The sequence below is a fragment of the Phyllobates terribilis genome, unplaced genomic scaffold, assembly GCF_046119375.1.
Source record: "Phyllobates terribilis strain yellow unplaced genomic scaffold, ASM4611937v1 Scaffold_3__8_contigs__length_932513732, whole genome shotgun sequence".
NCBI lineage: Eukaryota > Metazoa > Chordata > Amphibia > Anura > Dendrobatidae > Phyllobates > Phyllobates terribilis.
In genome coordinates this window covers 448,500,247-448,518,964 of record NW_027362763.1, presented here as the reverse complement: position 1 = coordinate 448,518,964, position 18,718 = coordinate 448,500,247, and the positions used below count along the sequence as shown (strand labels likewise).

The window sequence follows — 18,718 nt, the reverse complement described above, 5'->3', positions numbered from 1 at the left end:
CTCAATCAGCTCGTGTCTATTCCAATAGTTCTTTGTCACAAAGATTTTCCCTGTCTAATGGCACTAGACAGGGGTGCCCTCTTCCCTTTTGCCCAGTTTATGTAACATACCTGGCGGCGTCCTTGCATGGTGGTCCATCTCCCACTGTGCAAGAGCGCGCACTTGATCTCCAGTCCAGAATGTCTCTCTGGCTTCCCTCCTTGCTGTCTGTTTGTCTGTTTTGGCTGCATAGGGCGACGCCCGCTGAACTTCCTGTTTCTTGTACCTGCTGCGGACACGCCCCTGTTGCACCTTCAGCCTATTGCTGTCCATCTTTGGGTATTTATACCACCTTCTTCCTCAAGATGGCGCCTGAGCATTGTGTCCTGTCAGTCGGCTTTTTGTCTCTGACATGCCAGGTCCTATCCTGTTTTCCTGCCTGTTTTCCAGTTCTGTGTCTGAACTGTGGTCTGTTCTTGTGAACACGCTTCTTGCCTGTTCTTTCGCCTTCTAAGGGCCGTATTCCTAGATCTGCCTGTCTGTGCCTTGCGGTATCTGTTCCCATCTGAACAGAGTCCTGTTTGTGTCTCTGCCTTGCGGTATCTGTTCCCGTCTGAACAGAGTCCTGTTTGTGTCCCTGCCTTGCGGTATCTGTTCCTGTCTGAACTGAGTCCTGTCTATGTCTCCTGCCTTGCGGTGTCAGTTCCCGTGTCTGAACTGAGTCCTGTCTGTGTACTCTTGCCTGCTGCCTTTCCTGGAGGCTGTATTTCCAGGCCTGTCTGAACACGCTCCTAGCCTGTTCCTCCCGCCTTCTAGGGGCCGATTACCTAGATCCGTTCCTGTATCTTGTCTGTCCTGTCTGAACACGCTCCTTGCCTGTTCGTCCCGCCTCTCTGGGGGCCGTATTCCCAGACCCGCTCCTGTATCCCGCTGCAGTGTCGGTCTCTTTCGTACACTCAGTTCCAGTCTGAACTCTCTCCTATCCTTTACCTGTTTTGCCTCTATGTCCGTTCCTTTCCTTTTTCTGCAGAGTCTGAACTCGTACCTAACTCCTGCTTGTTGTCTCTGTACTCCCGTTTGAGAGTTTGTGGTCCACTTGCTACTTCACTGCAAATACCCTGTGGGTATCTGGCTTTGCCTTTCCCTTCCTGTCTGTTCCGTGTGAACAGAGCCCTGTCCGTCCTGCTCTGACTCCTTGCTCACTGCTCCGGCAGCCTTGCTCCGCTCTGACCCTTTTGCTCACTGCTCCGGCAGCCTTGCTCCGCTCTGACCCTTTTGTTCACTGCTCCGGCAGTCCTGTCCTGCCCTGCTTCTGCCCGCTGCTCCGGCAGTCCTGTCCTGCCCTGCTTCTGCCCGCTGCTCCGGCAGTCCTGTCCTGCCCTGCTTCTGCCCGCTGCTCCGGCAGTCCTGTCCTGCCCTGCTTCTGCTCGCTGCTCCGGCAGTGCTGTCCTGCCCTGCTTCTGCCCGCTGCTCCGGCAGTCCTGTCCTGCTTCTGCCCGCTGCTCCGGCAGTCCTGTCCTGCCCTGCTTGTGCTCGCTGCTCCTGCAGCCCCGTCCTGCTCTGTTCTTGCCCACCGCTTTGGGCGTTCCCTCTCTGCTGTGGTTGTCTACCGCATCTGCGGTTCTGTGACCCAGTCTGTACTGGGTCTTAACCTTTCTGTGCTCCAGCCCGTCCTTTCGGCCAGTACCTCCCTGCCTGCATACTCGCCTGTATCCACCCATCTGCATACCTGCCGTGTTTGCTTACATCCACCAGTCTGTGCCAGCCTAACCTGCCTGTTCCAGTAATCCCAGTGTGGGTCAACCCCCGTGTCCGGAGTTTGACCTGGAGTAGCACCTGGTCCCTCTGCCCGGTTTCTCCCTGGTGCACTGGCGTCGTATGCCGTCGTGCCACCTTGGTCGGATCGGCCAGATACTTAGTCACGCCCCTCCAGGCACTCTCCGGTCCATGGTCCAGTGGAACCACAACACCCGCACACGCCAGTCAGTCCGAGCGTGTGCATAACAGCATGCTCAGGCCATGGTTCCCGTTGAGCCCCACGGCCTTCGCTCTCTGAGAAGTTTTCCAGCGAATACATGCATTAAAAATAAATAAATAAAATTTATTTTTTTTTTCTCAGCTGAGTTCCAGGCGAATTACGCACCCGTCCAGATGGATCTATCTGCTCTCGTTCCTGCGGATCCGCCACGTTACTATGGGGATCCAAGACAAAGTCGTGCATTTGTGGAGCAATGCATGCTACACTTCAAGTTCTACCCTCTATGTTTTCCCACCGATCGGGTTAAGGTGGCATTCATTATGTCTTACCTGGCGGGTGATGCCTTGGAATGGATCAACCCCCTATATGAAACACAGGATCCGATCCTCCTGGACCTAATGGCCTTCCTGGTGGCCTTTCTAATGGTCTTCGATGATCCTAACCCGGAGGCTCCTGCTGAAGCTTCACCTCCCAATATCCCGGAGCAGCCCCGATGGGTAATGTGTGTGGGTAGCGCAATAGTCCTCCAGCCCAATGAGACTATTGCCCACCCAGAATCCTCACAGGGTGACTACGCTTTCCGGAATACTTCTCCCAACCTCAAGAGGCAGTCCAGACGTGCTAGACGTAGAGGCAAGCCGTCACGCCAGGGTCTGTCCTCCCTGAGACCTCCTGACCCCAACCTTGAAGTCCCTACTGAAGCTTCATCTCCCTGTATCCCGGAGAAGCCCCAACGGGTAATGTGCGTGGGTAGTGCTCCGGTTCTCCTGCCCGAAGAGACTTCTGCCCATCCAGACTCCACACAGGAGAACTTCCTGCACCCGGCATCAGATGCTTCACCCACTTTAACCGGTGTGCATGTCCAAGGATGCTCCAAAGCTGTGGTTACCTCTGAGTCTGTGCACCTCTACTACCTGGCGCAGGACCCCCTGTTGCCTCCTGAATCCTCCGGGATACCACTCGATGACAAATGGAGAGAGACTTCTCTACACTCGGTACTCGATACTTTGTCCGCTTCGTCCTGTGAGCCTGACAATGGGTACCCCAAAGTGGTAGTTACCCCCGAGTCTCTACACCCCTCCGACCAGGCGGAGGACCTCCAGTTGTCTCCAGAACCCTTCGGGGTGCTACCTGGTAGCGAAAGGACAGAGACTCTCCTATACTCTGTACCTGATACCTCGCTCGCTTCGTCCAGTGAGTCCAACCTAGTGTACTCCGAAGCAGAGGTTACTCCCGAGTCTCTACACCCCTCCGACCAGGCGGAGGACCTCCAGTTGTCTCCAGAACCCTTCGGGGTGCTACCTGGTAGCGAAAGGACAGAGACTCTCCTTTACTCTGTACCTGATGCCTCGCTCGCTTCGTCCAGTGAGTCCAACCTAGTGTACTCCGAAGCAGAGGTTACTCCCGAGTCTCTACACCCCTCCGACCAGGCGGAGGACCTCCAGTTGTCTCCAGAACCCTTCGGGGTGCCACCTGGTGGTGAATGGACAGAGACTTTCCTATATCCTGGATCTGATACCTCGCTTGCTTCGTCCAGTGAGTCCGACCTTGTGTACTCTGAAGCAGAGGTTACCCTTGAGTCTCTACACCCCTCTGACCAGGCGGAGGACCTCCAGTTGTCTCCAGAACCCTTCGGGGTGCCACCTGGTGGTGAATGGACAGAGACTTTCCTATACTCGGTACCCGATACCTCGCCTGCTTCCTCCAGTGAGTCCGACCTAGTGTACTCTGAAGCAGATGTTTTCTCTGAGCCTCTGCACTCTTCTGACCCGGCGGAGGACCTCCAGTTGTTTCCTGAATTCTCCGGGGTACCACCAGATAATAAAGAGACAGTGACTTTTCCTCATTATGTACCTGATAACCCGTCTATTTCTTCCTGTGAGCTTGACAAGATGTACCTCGAAGCAGAGATTACCCCCAAGTCTCTGTCCCCCTCCAACCCGGTGAGGGACTTCCAGTTGTCTCCTGTACCCTCTGGGGTGCCACCTGAAAATATGTGGAGAGAGACTTCCTTGTGTGCTGTTCCTGGTACTCCACCCGTTTCGTCTGTTGCTAAGGATGGCTGGATAGGAGGTAGCATCCTAGCTAACCAGATGAGATCAATTTTTCCTGTGGACAGTGGAAGTGATCTCCTTGAAGTGAACGACTGGTCCTCGAATTCCCTGCGGAAGATTCTGGCAGGCCTGAAGAAGAGGGGGCGTAAGGGGGGGGGGTACTGTAACATACCTGGCGGCGTCCTTGCATGGTGGTCCATCTCCCACTGTGCAAGAGCGCGCACTTGATCTCCAGTCCAGAATGTCTCTCTGGCTTCCCTCCTTGCTGTCTGTTTGTCTGTTTTGGCTGCATAGGGCGACGCCCGCTGAACTTCCTGTTTCTTGTACCTGCTGCGGACACGCCCCTGTTGCACCTTCAGCCTATTGCTGTCCATCTTTGGGTATTTATACCACCTTCTTCCTCAAGATGGCGCCTGAGCATTGTGTCCTGTCAGTCGGCTTTTTGTCTCTGACATGCCAGGTCCTATCCTGTTTTCCTGCCTGTTTTCCAGTTCTGTGTCTGAACTGTGGTCTGTTCTTGTGAACACGCTTCTTGCCTGTTCTTTCGCCTTCTAAGGGCCGTATTCCTAGATCTGCCTGTCTGTGCCTTGCGGTATCTGTTCCCGTCTGAACAGAGTCCTGTTTGTGTCTCTGCCTTGCGGTATCTGTTCCCGTCTGAACAGAGTCCTGTTTGTGTCCCTGCCTTGCGGTATCTGTTCCTGTCTGAACTGAGTCCTGTCTATGTCTCCTGCCTTGCGGTGTCAGTTCCCGTGTCTGAACTGAGTCCTGTCTGTGTACTCTTGCCTGCTGCCTTTCCTGGAGGCTGTATTTCCAGGCCTGTCTGAACACGCTCCTAGCCTGTTCCTCCCGCCTTCTAGGGGCCGATTACCTAGATCCGTTCCTGTATCTTGTCTGTCCTGTCTGAACACGCTCCTTGCCTGTTCGTCCCGCCTCTCTGGGGGCCGTATTCCCAGACCCGCTCCTGTATCCCGCTGCAGTGTCGGTCTCTTTCGTACACTCAGTTCCAGTCTGAACTCTCTCCTATCCTTTACCTGTTTTGCCTCTATGTCCGTTCCTTTCCTTTTTCTGCAGAGTCTGAACTCGTACCTAACTCCTGCTTGTTGTCTCTGTACTCCCGTTTGTGAGTTTGTGGTCCACTTGCTACTTCACTGCAAATACCCTGTGGGTATCTGGCTCTGCCTTTCCCTTCCTGTCTGTTCCGTGTGAACAGAGCCCTGTCCGTCCTGCTCTGACTCCTTGCTCACTGCTCCGGCAGCCTTGCTCCGCTCTGACCCTTTTGCTCACTGCTCCGGCAGCCTTGCTCCGCTCTGACCCTTTTGTTCACTGCTCCGGCAGTCCTGTCCTGCCCTGCTTCTGCCCGCTGCTCCGGCAGTCCTGTCCTGCCCTGCTTCTGCCCGCTGCTCCGGCAGTCCTGTCCTGCCCTGCTTCTGCCCGCTGCTCCGGCAGTCCTGTCCTGCCCTGCTTCTGCCCGCTGCTCCGGCAGTCCTGTCCTGCCCTGCTTCTGCCCGCTGCTCCGGCAGTCCTGTCCTGCCCTGCTTCTGCCCGCTGCTCCGGCAGTCCTGTCCTGCCCTGCTTGTGCTCGCTGCTCCTGCAGCCCCGTCCTGCTCTGTTCTTGCCCACCGCTTTGGGCGTTCCCTCTCTGCTGTGGTTGTCTACCGCATCTGCGGTTCTGTGACCCAGTCTGTACTGGGTCTTAACCTTTCTGTGCTCCAGCCCGTCCTTTCGGCCAGTACCTCCCTGCCTGCATACTCGCCTGTATCCACCCATCTGCATACCTGCCGTGTTTGCTTACATCCACCAGTCTGTGCCAGCCTAACCTGCCTGTTCCAGTAATCCCAGTGTGGGTCAACCCCCGTGTCCGGAGTTTGACCTGGAGTAGCACCTGATCCCTCTGCCCGGTTTCTCCCTGGTGCACTGGCGTCGTATGCCGTCGTGCCACCTTGGTCGGATCGGCCAGATACTTAGTCACGCCCCTCCAGGCACTCTCCGGTCCATGGTCCAGTGGAACCACAACACCCGCACACGCCAGTCAGTCCGGGCGTGTGCATAACAGTTTATAGAGCCATTTGCCTCTTCTATTAGAGAAAACATTAACATTACTGGCATCCCTGTCAATACTAAGCAAAGCAAAATAGCCCTATTTGCGGATGATATTTTACTTACCATCTCAAATCCCCTTAAGTCCCTGAGGCATATTACCACCACAATTGACGAATTCTCACACCTATCACTATACAAAGTTAATAAGTCTAAATCTCAAATAATAGACTTTAACATAGAAAACACATTTCTACAATACCTAAAAAAAGAATTTGAGTACATATGGGAGGAGAAGAAAATTATATATCTGGGAATTAAGTTGACTAAACCTTCTTCAGATCTAGTCTCAGAAAATTTGACCACACTATTCAACACTTTTCATTTAGATTACATTCGCCTGGCTAAGCTAGAAATCTCATGGCTAGGTAGAATTGAAGCGTTCAAGATGCTCTTACTCCCAAAATTTATTTATGTCATAAGATCTATTCCCATTTTTAAACCAAAACAATGGTTCAAGAAACTACAATCTCAACTTATGAAATATATTTGGAACCATAAAAAGGCAAGAATCCCTACCCTCTCATTATTAAAACATAAAAAGATGGGAGGACTGGGTGTTCCCAATTTATATAATTATTATCTGGCCACCACATTAAAGCTTTCTCAGGGATGGTTAATTGAATCTAATAACACATCCTGGATCAACATAGAGACGTCAGCTGCTAAAACTGAACAATTAAGGTCCCTAATTCTCGCCCACCTTATTGAGCCTTCTAGGCCCCCGCCAAACTACCCCACCTTAAAAGCCGTTATTCTGGCCTGGAGAGACTTGGTAAACAAATCCTCTACACACTTCCCTTTAATTAAAATTAAAAATATCCCTTTGGTTGTACTAGAAATCTTAATTACAAACCTCGACCTGTCGACCTGGCTAGATAAAGGCATAAATACTGTTAATGACCTCATTTCTGATGATACCCTCTTACCCTTTTACACATTACAAACTAGATACTCTCTCTCAAGAGATGAGAGGACGAATTGGAAGCTTATCTCTAATTTGCTTACGAAACCTTCCCTCACGTTTGCCATGCCACAAATAGTAGTACAATTAATAAATAATCCAGAGAAAACATCTATTTGGAAGACAAATGCATTGTATAAAATTTTTAATGAGGAAGTGAATTTGCCTTACCACCCCTTTTTTAAAACTTGGGAGAAAGAACTTAACATTAAAATAGATCTGAATAAAATGAGTAAGACCTTAAACATAACATACTCTCACACAGCTTCAGCGACAATGCATGAGTCTTACTTCAAGGTTCTTTCACGGTGGTACTGGACTCCAATAAAACTTCATCGCATTAACCCCACCAATTCGCCTTATTGCTGGAGGAAATGCAATAATCAAGGCACATTAACCCACATGTTCTGGGGATGTCCTAGACTGCTTAAATTTTGGATGGATACTAAACTCTTAATATCAGATATCACAGGAATGACCATATTCATTACTCCACAATTAGCCCTCTTGTCAATTGGAATAGAAGACTTCCCAAAGCAGTTACGATTTATAATTTCGCATATTATAGTGACTGCTAGACTCATTATTGCTACGAGATGGACTAAACCTGATCCACCCGGTATAGATGTACTTATAGACCGAATTACCCAACATAGCGTGTATGAACACAATATAGCAATTAGAAGCAACTCTTTCTCAAAATACCTAGATCGTTGGACCCCCTGGATCTCTAAATACTTACCGCTACTCTTACATAAGGCCAATTGACATTCCATATATTATCAAGTGAACCAATTGTTTGACTCTCTCCTTTGTTCTTTTTAATGGTAATACAGAACTTCCTTTAGCTAAATTAAAATCTAAATTTTTTATGAATCTTTTTTATTTTTATTTTTTTAGACACATTTAATGTATTTCTTTAATAAACCTAAAGTTTATGTCTTCATAGATTTTATGTCTAGACTCATTAATAGAGTACTTATCTATTTGTATTTAAACTATACTATATTGTACAATACAGTGATTTCTAAACCTTTTTGTCTACAATATGTAGATTGTTTGTTTTCCTTTCCCCCCCTCTCCCTTCCCTTCCCTCCCTTTTTAATTTATGTACCCTACTCCTTCCCATCCCCTGGCTACTTTAAAAACTTTTTCAATAAAAATATTTTGAAACACAAAACAGCAGAAACCCCCCACAAATGACCCCATTTTAGAAATTAGACTCCTCAAGGAATTCATCTAGTGGTATATTCAGCATTTATAACCTACAGGTAATTCACAAAACATTATAACATTTAAATGTGAAAACAAAAAATTACATTTTTTTCATTAAAATACTGTTTTAGCACCAAATTTAAAATTTCCAGGAAGGTAATAGGAGAAAATGGACCCTATAATTTGTTACGCAATTTTTACTGAACTTTCAGTACCCCATATGTGGTTGTACACTACTGTTTGAGCACACGTCAGGGTTTGGATAGGAAGGAGCGTTACTTGGCTTTTAGAATGCAGATTCCGTGTGAATAGATTGTGGGCTTCATCAGCGAAGCCCCTGAGGTGCCAAAATAGCAGAAACCTCCCACACATGACCCCATATTGGAAACTTCACTGCTTAAGGATTTTATCTGGGGGTATAGTGAGTATTTTGAACTCACAGGTGCATCACAGAATTTTGTAAGCTTGGAAAGTGGAAATATAACATTTTAGTGGTAAAAATGTAATTGTTGCATTTGTTGCAAATTTGTCAGATACACAAAGGTTAATAGGTAAAACTGTACACCACAATTTATTGCTCATTTTCTCCCGAACGCGGTGATGCCCCATATGTCGTCAGAAATCACTGTTAGACCACACGTCAGGGCTGAGAAGGAAGGAGGGCTATTTGGCCTTTGGAGCACAGATTTTGCTAGAATAGTTTACGGGTGACATTTGAGAAGCCCCAAAGGTGCCAGAGCAGTAGAAAAACCCCAAAAGTGACCCCATTGTAGAAACTACACCTCTCAATGAATACATCTGCAGTGACTATTTTGTAACATCCACCCCAGGCTTTTTTCTGGAGAATTGCAAATATGCCAGTTTAGGGCCCATACATTGTGCCCCTATACAGTGTAGAGCCCCCATACATTGTGCCCAGCTTGTGCTTCTAGAGACGTGCACCCCGTAAATTGTTAAGTGCTCTATCCCCACTACAATAATGCCAAACATGTGGCCGCTTCCTGTGGTTTAGGCACAGTGGGGCTCAGAAGGAAGGGGACATTTGGTTTTGGGAGCACAGATATCACTGGATTTTATTTGAGGGGGTGGGAGCCATGTCGCTTTTCCAGAGTCTTTGTTCTACTAGTAACGTGGGGACCCCCTATATCTCCAGTGACAAATGACAGACCTGAGTGGGGGCTAGTTTGTGCTGGACAACTTACGGTTTTTGTTGGTAACATTTTGGGGTACATAACATTTTTTGATCGCTCCCAGCATAAGGCTGGATCACATTCTTGTGTTCTACACTGAGCACTTACCGTCGTGGTTTCCGTGTAAATCCCACAAAAAAGTGATTCAGACGAAACCCCCAATGGGACCACCCACCATAATGAGGCATCTGTTGCAGTGGTATCCATCTTTTTTGGTGTTCACAGAATTGTGGTCGTCCACACTTGTGCGCTAAAAAGATGCCTAATATGATGGGAAACCACCGGAACAGAGACCAGACGGAGTCCAAAGTGACTCCAACTGCCTCATAACTGGGTTATTTCTTCAGAGGTTTTGTTTGAATCGCAGTTTTGGGGATTTACACGGAAACCCCGACGTAAGCTCTCAGCGGAGAGTGCAGGATAAATGTGATGTGATAAATGTGACATGAGCCATGTTCTAGTTTTTTAGGGGGTGCTACGAACATATAGGCAGCAGTACAAGAAGAGTTCTTATTTTTATTTTTTACGCTGTTCCTCATTTAGTATAAGTGATTAGATGACTTTATTCTTTGTGTCGATGTGAATACATCGATACCTGATTTATACAGTTTTGTTTTTTTTTGCCGCTACCACACAGTAAAAATGCTTTTTGTTATAAAAAAATTGTTTTTTTGCCGCCATTTTCTGAGAGCTGAAACTTTTTAATTGATTGGCGAACAGAGCTGTATGTTGGCTTATTTTTTGCGGGACAAGTTGCCGATTTTTTGGTACCATTTTGGGGTACACAATGTTTTTGTTATTCAGATTTTTGAACAAAAATGAACAATTCAGTTATTGGGTTTCTTTTTGCGCTGTTCACCATGTGCTAAAAGTGATAAGACTGATTTGTTTGTCAGGTCAGTACAATTACAGCGATAACAGATTTATATAATTTTTTTATGCTTTGCTGCTTTTACAGACTAAAAACAATAATAATAATAATAAAATAAATAATAAAATAAATAATAATAATAATAAAATGAATTTGTTTTTACATCGCCATATTCTGAGAGCTGCAACTTTCTTATCTTTTTCCCGAATTAGCCATATTAAGGTTTGTTTTTTTGCGGGATGATTTGGTGTTTTATTCATACAATCCTTTTTTAAATATGCCTTGTTGATTGCTTTTTATTCAATATTTTGTGTGGCAGTATAATGAAAAGGCGACATTTTTGGTGTGTTTTTTTTAGTGGCGAAACGACTTTAGGTGATTTTTGTGTACTTTTTCTTTTTTTAACTTTTTTACACATTTTATTTTACTGTGGGATATGTATAATTTTTACTTTGATCTCTGGTCTCGTGCTGGAGACATGTCAGTGTCTCACTGACTGTGCCTGTGAGACCTGGCTTGTAGCTGGATCTCGCAGGCCACCGTACTCTGGGGTCATCAGATGTCCTCAGGGTACCATTGCAATGATCGACACCCGCGATTACAATCGCGGGTGGTTGATCCTGCCATCGGATTTTGAACCCACCCTTTAACCACTTAGGGACCGCTGTTGCGATTGACAGTGGTATTTAAGGGGTTAATGGGCCCAATTGGCTTCAAAGCCAGCTGGGTCCGATATCCCAGGGTGTCAGCAGTCAGTTTCAACTGTCTCCCGCGGGAATTGTGCCCGCTTCAGGGTGCTATTCACTTATTCCCGACCACCACTTTAAAAAACGGCGATCAATAATAAAGTCCCTTAGGAGTCGCCATCTTAATGCATATTGGCGGTCATTAAGGGGTTGAAAAAGGAGGCGTTGTAGGTTTCAACCAATTTTAATTTGCATAAAAAGTTGCAATTGGTGCAAAAATGTTTGCATTAACTTGCAACAAATCACACATTGGTCTCTGGCTGTTACCTAACAGTGGTAAATGTGATACTGTGCTTAAAAAGTTTCACCGACGCAAAATGTATCATTAAGGAATGACATTGGATAAATATGGAGTGGGGAAGATGAAGTAAGTACTCTAAAGATGTGGGCAAGATTTTACTCCATTTTTGATGAACATGGATGATAATGTTTGGGATTATTTGTCAGATGGAGACAATGGACCAATTTATAAAGCAGGACTTTAGGAGGTTTTTATTGGAACCATGGAAAAATATCTATGAGATTTTTTTTAATCTAAAACAAAAACTGTCTGTCTAGAAAAAATTCCTTGAAGCAGCACTATAATACTGGCTGGTGCAAGTCCCGGAGTCTCATCCATGTCCTCAATAAATATAGCTAAAAAAAATGGCAGCACTACAAAGTACAAAAGAAAGTGAAGATGCCATGATTTTTTTTGTACCAGGACTTTGGAGTGCTGCCATCTTTTTAGCTATATTTCTATCTATCCTTTTAGATACAGTGTATAATATATAGAACAGGGGTTCACACTGATAAACTGCTTCTCACTGTATTTTTTTCATTTTGTGATAGTGTACTGCCACCTAGTGTCAAATTATAAAAATACAGCACAATTTGTGAAATGAACGTATGGTCAGTTACAGTATCGGCATGTTACATTACAATACACAGCAAAAAATATACATCCTTTTAATGGAAAAATAGTGAATGCATTTTTTGTATTCTATCTGCTTTTTAACTATCCAAGGCTATCAATTAGAGTAATAAAGCCCTGCTTCTCCTCGGCTCCTCGCTCTTCAGATACATGCTATATAAGAATCTGCCTGTAGAAAATAAATCATGATCTGGTGTCATTGATTGGTCAGGGATGTGTGAGACTGATATTATTCTTCATCATGCATTATGCAGCGTGGCTCTTTTTAGTAAATTGAAAATAAAGCCATGCCAAGAAATTGAGTTCAATTGTGACATCATTGTTGGATAAAGTAACTAGCGTCTCCTTGTAGAAATCAATACAATAATATAGTGTGCATTCTGTGACAGAGCTTCCTGAAAAGAGAATGCACTGCAGATTGCCCTTGACTTATTGATGACCTATTCTCTCAATAGGTAATCAATATCAGATTGGCGGGGGATCGACATCTGACACCCCTGTCCATCAGCTGCTTACTTCTCCGACTGCAGCTGGATGTGTGCAGAGGCTCCATAGACTTTGTAGTGTCCCCTTCCAGGCACTGCTGCTCATTTCCTATTGAAGTGAATGAGATCTGAGTTGCAGTACCTGAGAATGGCCACTAAACAATGTACGGTGCTGTACTGGCCAGGCTCTGTACACTGCGTACATCCGAGCTCAGCGTGAGCTGCAAATAGCTGATTGGTGGCAGTGCCAGGGCAGCAACTTTAACAGTATAGTGCAGTATTAATTAACATATGTGTATAGGAATGCAGTTTGTTTCCCTTATATGAAAGGACAATTTTAGAGGAGGAGGAATGATTGGTAAAGACTAGTGATGCGCGAGCACTAAAATGCTCGGGTGCTCGAAGAGTGGGTCGAGCACATTGGAATACTCGGGTGCTCGACCCGAGCAACGAGCCCAATGTAAGTCTATGGGAAACTCGAGCATTTTTCTGGCGGTCCCCCCCCCCGGCGGTCTGCAGAAGGTCAAAAATTGCCCAAATCGATGGGAACGGTGCTCAATTAAACGTCAGGCAGGCAGAATATATAGGCAAACAGGCAGGCAGGGTATATAGGAGGGTGCATGAAAAACATAGCAGGGCAATTGGAACACACTAGTGCCCTCCGATTTTCATGCACCCGTCTCTTTAACAAAGCCAGCAATTCATCAGCGGCATACACCGGTACCCGACAATTTAGAACAGAAAGAATAGAGCATCACACATAGATTAGATAGAAACATGTCAGTCACATATATAATAAGTACAGCCCCCAGCTGAATACCTAGCCTTTACTAGCTATTAAAATGGGGACCCCCAAAAAAATGATGTGGGATCCCCCCTATTTTAATAGCTAGCAAAGGCTAGGCAGACAGCTGGGGGCTGATATTAATAGCCCAGGAAGGGTGCCATGAATATTGGCCCCCTCCCAGGCTAGAAACACCAGCCGTCAGCCGCCCCAGAAATTGCGCATCCATAGGATACGCCAATTCTGGCACTTAGCCTCGCTCTTCCCACTGCCCTGTAGCGGTGGCAGTGGGGTAATAGGGCTGGGGTTGATGTCAGCTTATAATGCCAGCTGACATCAAGCCCAGGTTAGTAATGGAGAGGCGTCTATAAGACACCCCCATTACTAACCCCATAGTCAAAGTTAAAAAAACCCACAAACACCCAGAATAAAGTCCTTTACTTGAAATAAACACACAATTCTTTAATGTTCTAAATTAAACCATACTTACCATCACGTCCATTCCAGCTGAACGATCATAGACACTGCAGAGCGCAGGCATGCTTGCGCTCTGCAGTGTCTCTGAAGGATGAAAAGCTGGATGGCAGCGCTCAGCTGCGATCCAGCCTGTCATCTTAATGCCATCCCAGCGTGGGAGAATTCTCCTGCTCAAGCGCTGAGCACAGGAGAATTCTCCCACGCTGTCAGTGACGTGCATGAGGTGAGCTGAGTTCATTGGACATGAACTCGGATCATCTGGATGCCGTCACAGCCAGACACTGAGGAGCGCAAGCATGCCTGCGCTTCTCAGTGTCTGCGGCATGGCAAGCTGGATGGCAGCTTTCGGCTGTGATCCAGCCTGTCATGTGGATGTACCAGAGCTGAAGCTGTCCTGGGAGCCATGGAAAGTTAAGGATGAGGTTGCTTTATTATTTTACTTTTATTGCAGAAGACATTGGCTTCAGCTAGAATGGGCGTGATGGTAAGTATGGTTTAATTTAGAACATTAAAAAATTGTGTTTATTTCAATTAAAGGACTTTATTCTGGGTGTTGTGTTTTTTTTAAATACTTTGCTAGAAATTCATGGCGGTCATGTCTAATATTGGCGTGACCCCATGAATTTCGGGCTCAGGGCCAGCTGATAATACCAAGCTGGCCCTAACCCCTTTATTACCCAATGAGCCACCGCACCAGGGCCCTGGATGAGTTGGGTACAGCACCAGAAGATGGCGCTTCTATGAACGTGCCATTTTCTGGGGTGGTTGCGGACTGCAATTTGCAGCGGGGGGGGGCCCCAGAAAGCTTGGGCCTCCCTGCGCTGCGGATTCCAGCACCCAGCTGCCTAGTTGTACCTGGATGGACACAAAAATAGGGCTAAGCCCCACATATTTTTTTTTAATTATTTCATGAAATAATTAAAAAAAAAAGGGCTTCCCTATATTGTTGTGTCCGGCCAGGTACAAATAGGCAGCTGGTGGTTGGGGGCCGCCCGTTCCTGCCTGCTGTACCTGGCTGGACACAAAAATAGGGCGAAGCCCCACATCAATATTTTTTTAATTATTTCATGAAATTCTAGCCTGGGAGGGGGCCAATACTCATGGCACCCTTCCTGGGCTATTAATATCAGCCCCCAGCTGTCTGCCTAGCCTTTGCTAGCTATTAAAATAGGGGGGACCCCACGTCATTTTTTTGGGGGGGTCCATCATTTTAATAGCTGGTAAAAGCTAGGTATTCAGCTGGGGGCTGATATTAGTAGCCTGGGAAGCTCCGTGGGTATTACCCCCTTCCCAGGCTTCAAACATCTGCCCCAGCCGTCTGCTTAACCTCCGCTAGAGACCAAAATTACGGGGAACCCCACACCAATTTTTTTTTTAATAAATCCTTTATTTTAACACTAAATGACAAGTACAGTAAAGAACACTATCACTGTACTTATTATATATGTGACTGACATGTTTCTATCTATCTAATCTATGTGTGATGCTCTATTCTTTCTGTTCTAAATTGTCGGGTACCGATGTATGCCGCTGATGAATTGCCGGCCGGCTTTTTTAAAGAGACGGGTGCATGAAAACACTATTTTTTTATTTTTTTTAATAAATCCTTTATTTTAACAGTAAATAACAAGTACAGTAACCAACACTGTCATTGTACTTATTATATATGTGACTGACATGTTTCTATCTAATCTATGTGTGAAGCTCTATTCTTTCTGTTCTAAATTGTCGGGTACTGGTGTATGCCGCTGCTGCATTGCCGGCTTTTCATGTTTCACTGTGAGCACTGTTCCCATCGATCTGGGCAATCACTGTAATGCCACAACCACCATGGCTGTGATATTACAGTGAGTGGCAGACAATCCCTGCATGATTGGTGCTCTAAATAGCGCCAAACATGCAGGACGGGGACCCGAGCTCCCCCCCGAGCATCTCAAAAGTACTCGGCGAGCTCCGAGCATCTCAAGTACTGAGATACTCGGGCGAGTACCGAGCAGTGGCGAGCATGCTCGCTCATCAATAGTAAAGACGACTGTATCCAGTGTTTTCAGGGACAACAAAATAACAGCCTCTTGGTAACGCCGAACCAAGAACCATTGTCTCTAATGAGACTCCATTATTAAATTGTTATTCTTGTGTAGATGCTGTCTATCTATCTAAAGAAAATAAATGACGCAGCACCAGCTTCAGAATTAAGGATAGGTGCCAGCCCATGGGTTGTAGCCGAAAAAACAGATAATATAAAAATAAGGCAGGTGGCACTCAAAAATGAGAAACAATCAAAAGTCCAGTGAAACTTGTAATAAGCCATATGTGCAACAGGCAACGTTTAGGCTCCACAAAGCCTTTCTCATGCCGAAAGAGAAAAGGCTGAAACATTACCTGTTGCACATACGCTTAATGGCTTCTTCCACACTCTTATGGTATTTTTCTCTCTTGCAGGGGAACTCATCAATCTGGCCATGTACTGTGAAAGAATAAGAAGGAAATTCTGGCCAGAGTGGCACGATGACAATGACAACTCACTATATGAAACAGATGACAGCGGTGAAGACAGCAAGACACATACTCCTCTGCAAGACTTCAGCTTTTATTCAAGGACAGGGACTTTTGATGATGAAGGGACAGAAAACAGCATTTCTCAGACACCAGATACTGATTTTACAGGACATTCGCTCTTTGACTCGGATATGGAAATGGATGACTTTACAGATCATGAGCAATGCAAGTGAAGCACACAGCCTTTTGTGGGGGTCACTTAGGAGACCCCTGTCCTAACATTATAGTATCCGTACAGGTTTTGCACACATCTTTGGTTTATAAAAGCCTTATATCTGTCAGACAATGCGACTAGAACATACAATCCGCGCGAGATGTTTAATATTTGAATATTATATTAATACGTGTGTTACTTGTCACCAGATGAAAACGATTCTCAATCTTTGCCTTTAAAACTTGATCATAACTATTCCAAATGTCTTGCTGCCATTGGTGCAGACATTCAAGTGGATAATCGAGTAAGTAAACTGTTGTAGCTGAAGTGTCTATAGCACTGTAGCCAAAAACATTAATGCAATAGCGTCTAATGAATGTGCGTGCTGTCAGTATGGTGGTCCATAGTCTGTGTGTAGCTTGCACTTTTGTTGCTATTGCCAGAAAGATGAGTTATAGTTGCAATAGGTACCTTGAATCCAAATGCTGATTTTATGCACATGTATATCAATGTCATTATTAAAGGGGCTATCCATTCGTATGATATTGTTTACCTATGGATAGGTCATCAATTTCAGATTGGTGAGGGTCCGACACCCAGCACCTCCACTGATCAACTGTTAACAACAACCATATGTAAACTTTGAAAGGAGCTGCACTGCACGTGTGTAGCGGCCGCTGCAGAGTACTGCAGATCAGCTCTTAATGGAGAGAATAGGTCATTAATATCAGATAGAAGCTGTACCTGACAGTTGCTGCAACACATAGAATGGAGCTGCGCATCACAGCTCCGTTCAATGTTTACATCCAGTTGACGGATCTATGGCAATGCCTGGTGTTGGACTGCCTCCGATCTAATATTGCTGACCTATAGGATAGGATAAGTCATCAGTATCATATGACCAGACAACCCCATTAATTATAATTATTTTTTTAGCAAAACTTTAGAGGAGACTCTTTCTCCCAGTAGAATGATATAAGCCTAATTGATCCAGTACAGATCTTTGTGGGCTTGGGCACCATAGAGGTCCACCCATGATTGGCATACCTACATTCTGTTCTATGCACCGCCATCCCTATAAACAGTGCTCTTAGGTGTGGGAACAGAAGGATAGGTGTTGTGCAAAACGTGTCTAATTTCCCTCTGCTTTAGAACTGCCTCTTTCTAGAGAAATACACTATTCCTGGAGAATTTCTTAGATATGTGTAACACATTTGTGTGTTGATGCTGTTAATATCATTGTGCGGATGCGATCCCTGAAACATGCTTTACTGTGCGAATGCATGAACCATGCCCGACCCAAAAGTGAAGACCTATACATCACTACATCACAAACCCGCAAGGACTGCGGACAACACCAAAAGTCTCCTCTTTATTTCATGAACACATTCCTGATCTGTCTTGTTGGTAGTGATCATCTTTGAGGAAGTTTGCCATTGCTTGCTAAAAAAACCTTTCCCCCATTCTGCCATAACACCGATTTCTTCGCCAACACAAAATATATCTTGTTCTGCTTACCACTTTCCAATTACGTCTAGTCACATCTGTGTAAACTGAGGCACCGTATGGGGAAAAAAACAGATTTTGTGCTGCTCCTTGCTGTTTGCCATTGCATAACTGCAGTTCATCGTTTTCTTAGGAGGACACACATTATGGAGGTTTAGTGTAGTCTACCATATAGATGGTGTGTGGTCACATATGCGTATCATCTACTGAGAAGAGAACCTTATAGACTTTATATACCACTCTTTATGCAATGGGAATGAAATTGATGAGATTTTTTTTAATTTACAGATGTTTATTATGCCTGTATCACTTTGTTGGCTTAAAGAAATGGATAGTCCTATATGAATAAAAGATTTATTATTGTTAATATTTATTCATCATTTTAATTTTGGAATGCAGACCAGGTGAAAACCTTCTGATCATCCAGAGAGCCCACCCTTCTCTCTGTGTAGAACAGTGACACGTCCTCTGTTAATTTTATTCTAATCTTTGTTGCTAATATTTCACACATAGATATATCATTATTAAGATCATATAGTTTTTTTGTGAATCATCCAATGAGATATAGACATTAGCGTTAGTCGGCTTGTAAACAGCGCAAAATAGGACTGTCATCTGCCAAATCTTTGGGGCTTATTCCTAAATTAGAGTCCAGGCCCACCACATCCACTGTGATAGGACAGTCCAAACCTGCTTTGGCCTCATAAAAGGGTTTACTGTATATGTAAGAAATCCTACTGCCCCCT

The 18,718-nt window shown here is 45.4% G+C and overlaps 1 protein-coding gene across 4 annotated transcripts in view; it reads left to right on the top strand.

Annotated features, from left to right (window-relative positions):
* FAXC (failed axon connections homolog, metaxin like GST domain containing) overlaps window positions 1–18,331 on the top strand; it is an 84,383-nt gene extending 66,052 nt beyond the window's left edge. For 2 of the 4 annotated variants that reach the window (XM_073675746.1, XM_073675748.1), the window contains exon 6: window positions 16,196–18,331. In XM_073675746.1, the coding sequence (XP_073531847.1) occupies window positions 16,196–16,485 (290 nt within the window). In that variant the 3' untranslated portion in view covers window positions 16,486–18,331. The remainder of the gene's footprint in view (window positions 1–16,195) is intronic. The other 2 variants (XM_073675744.1, XM_073675745.1) reach the window with 2 other exon arrangements.
* The last annotated feature ends 387 nt before the right edge of the window (window positions 18,332–18,718 follow it).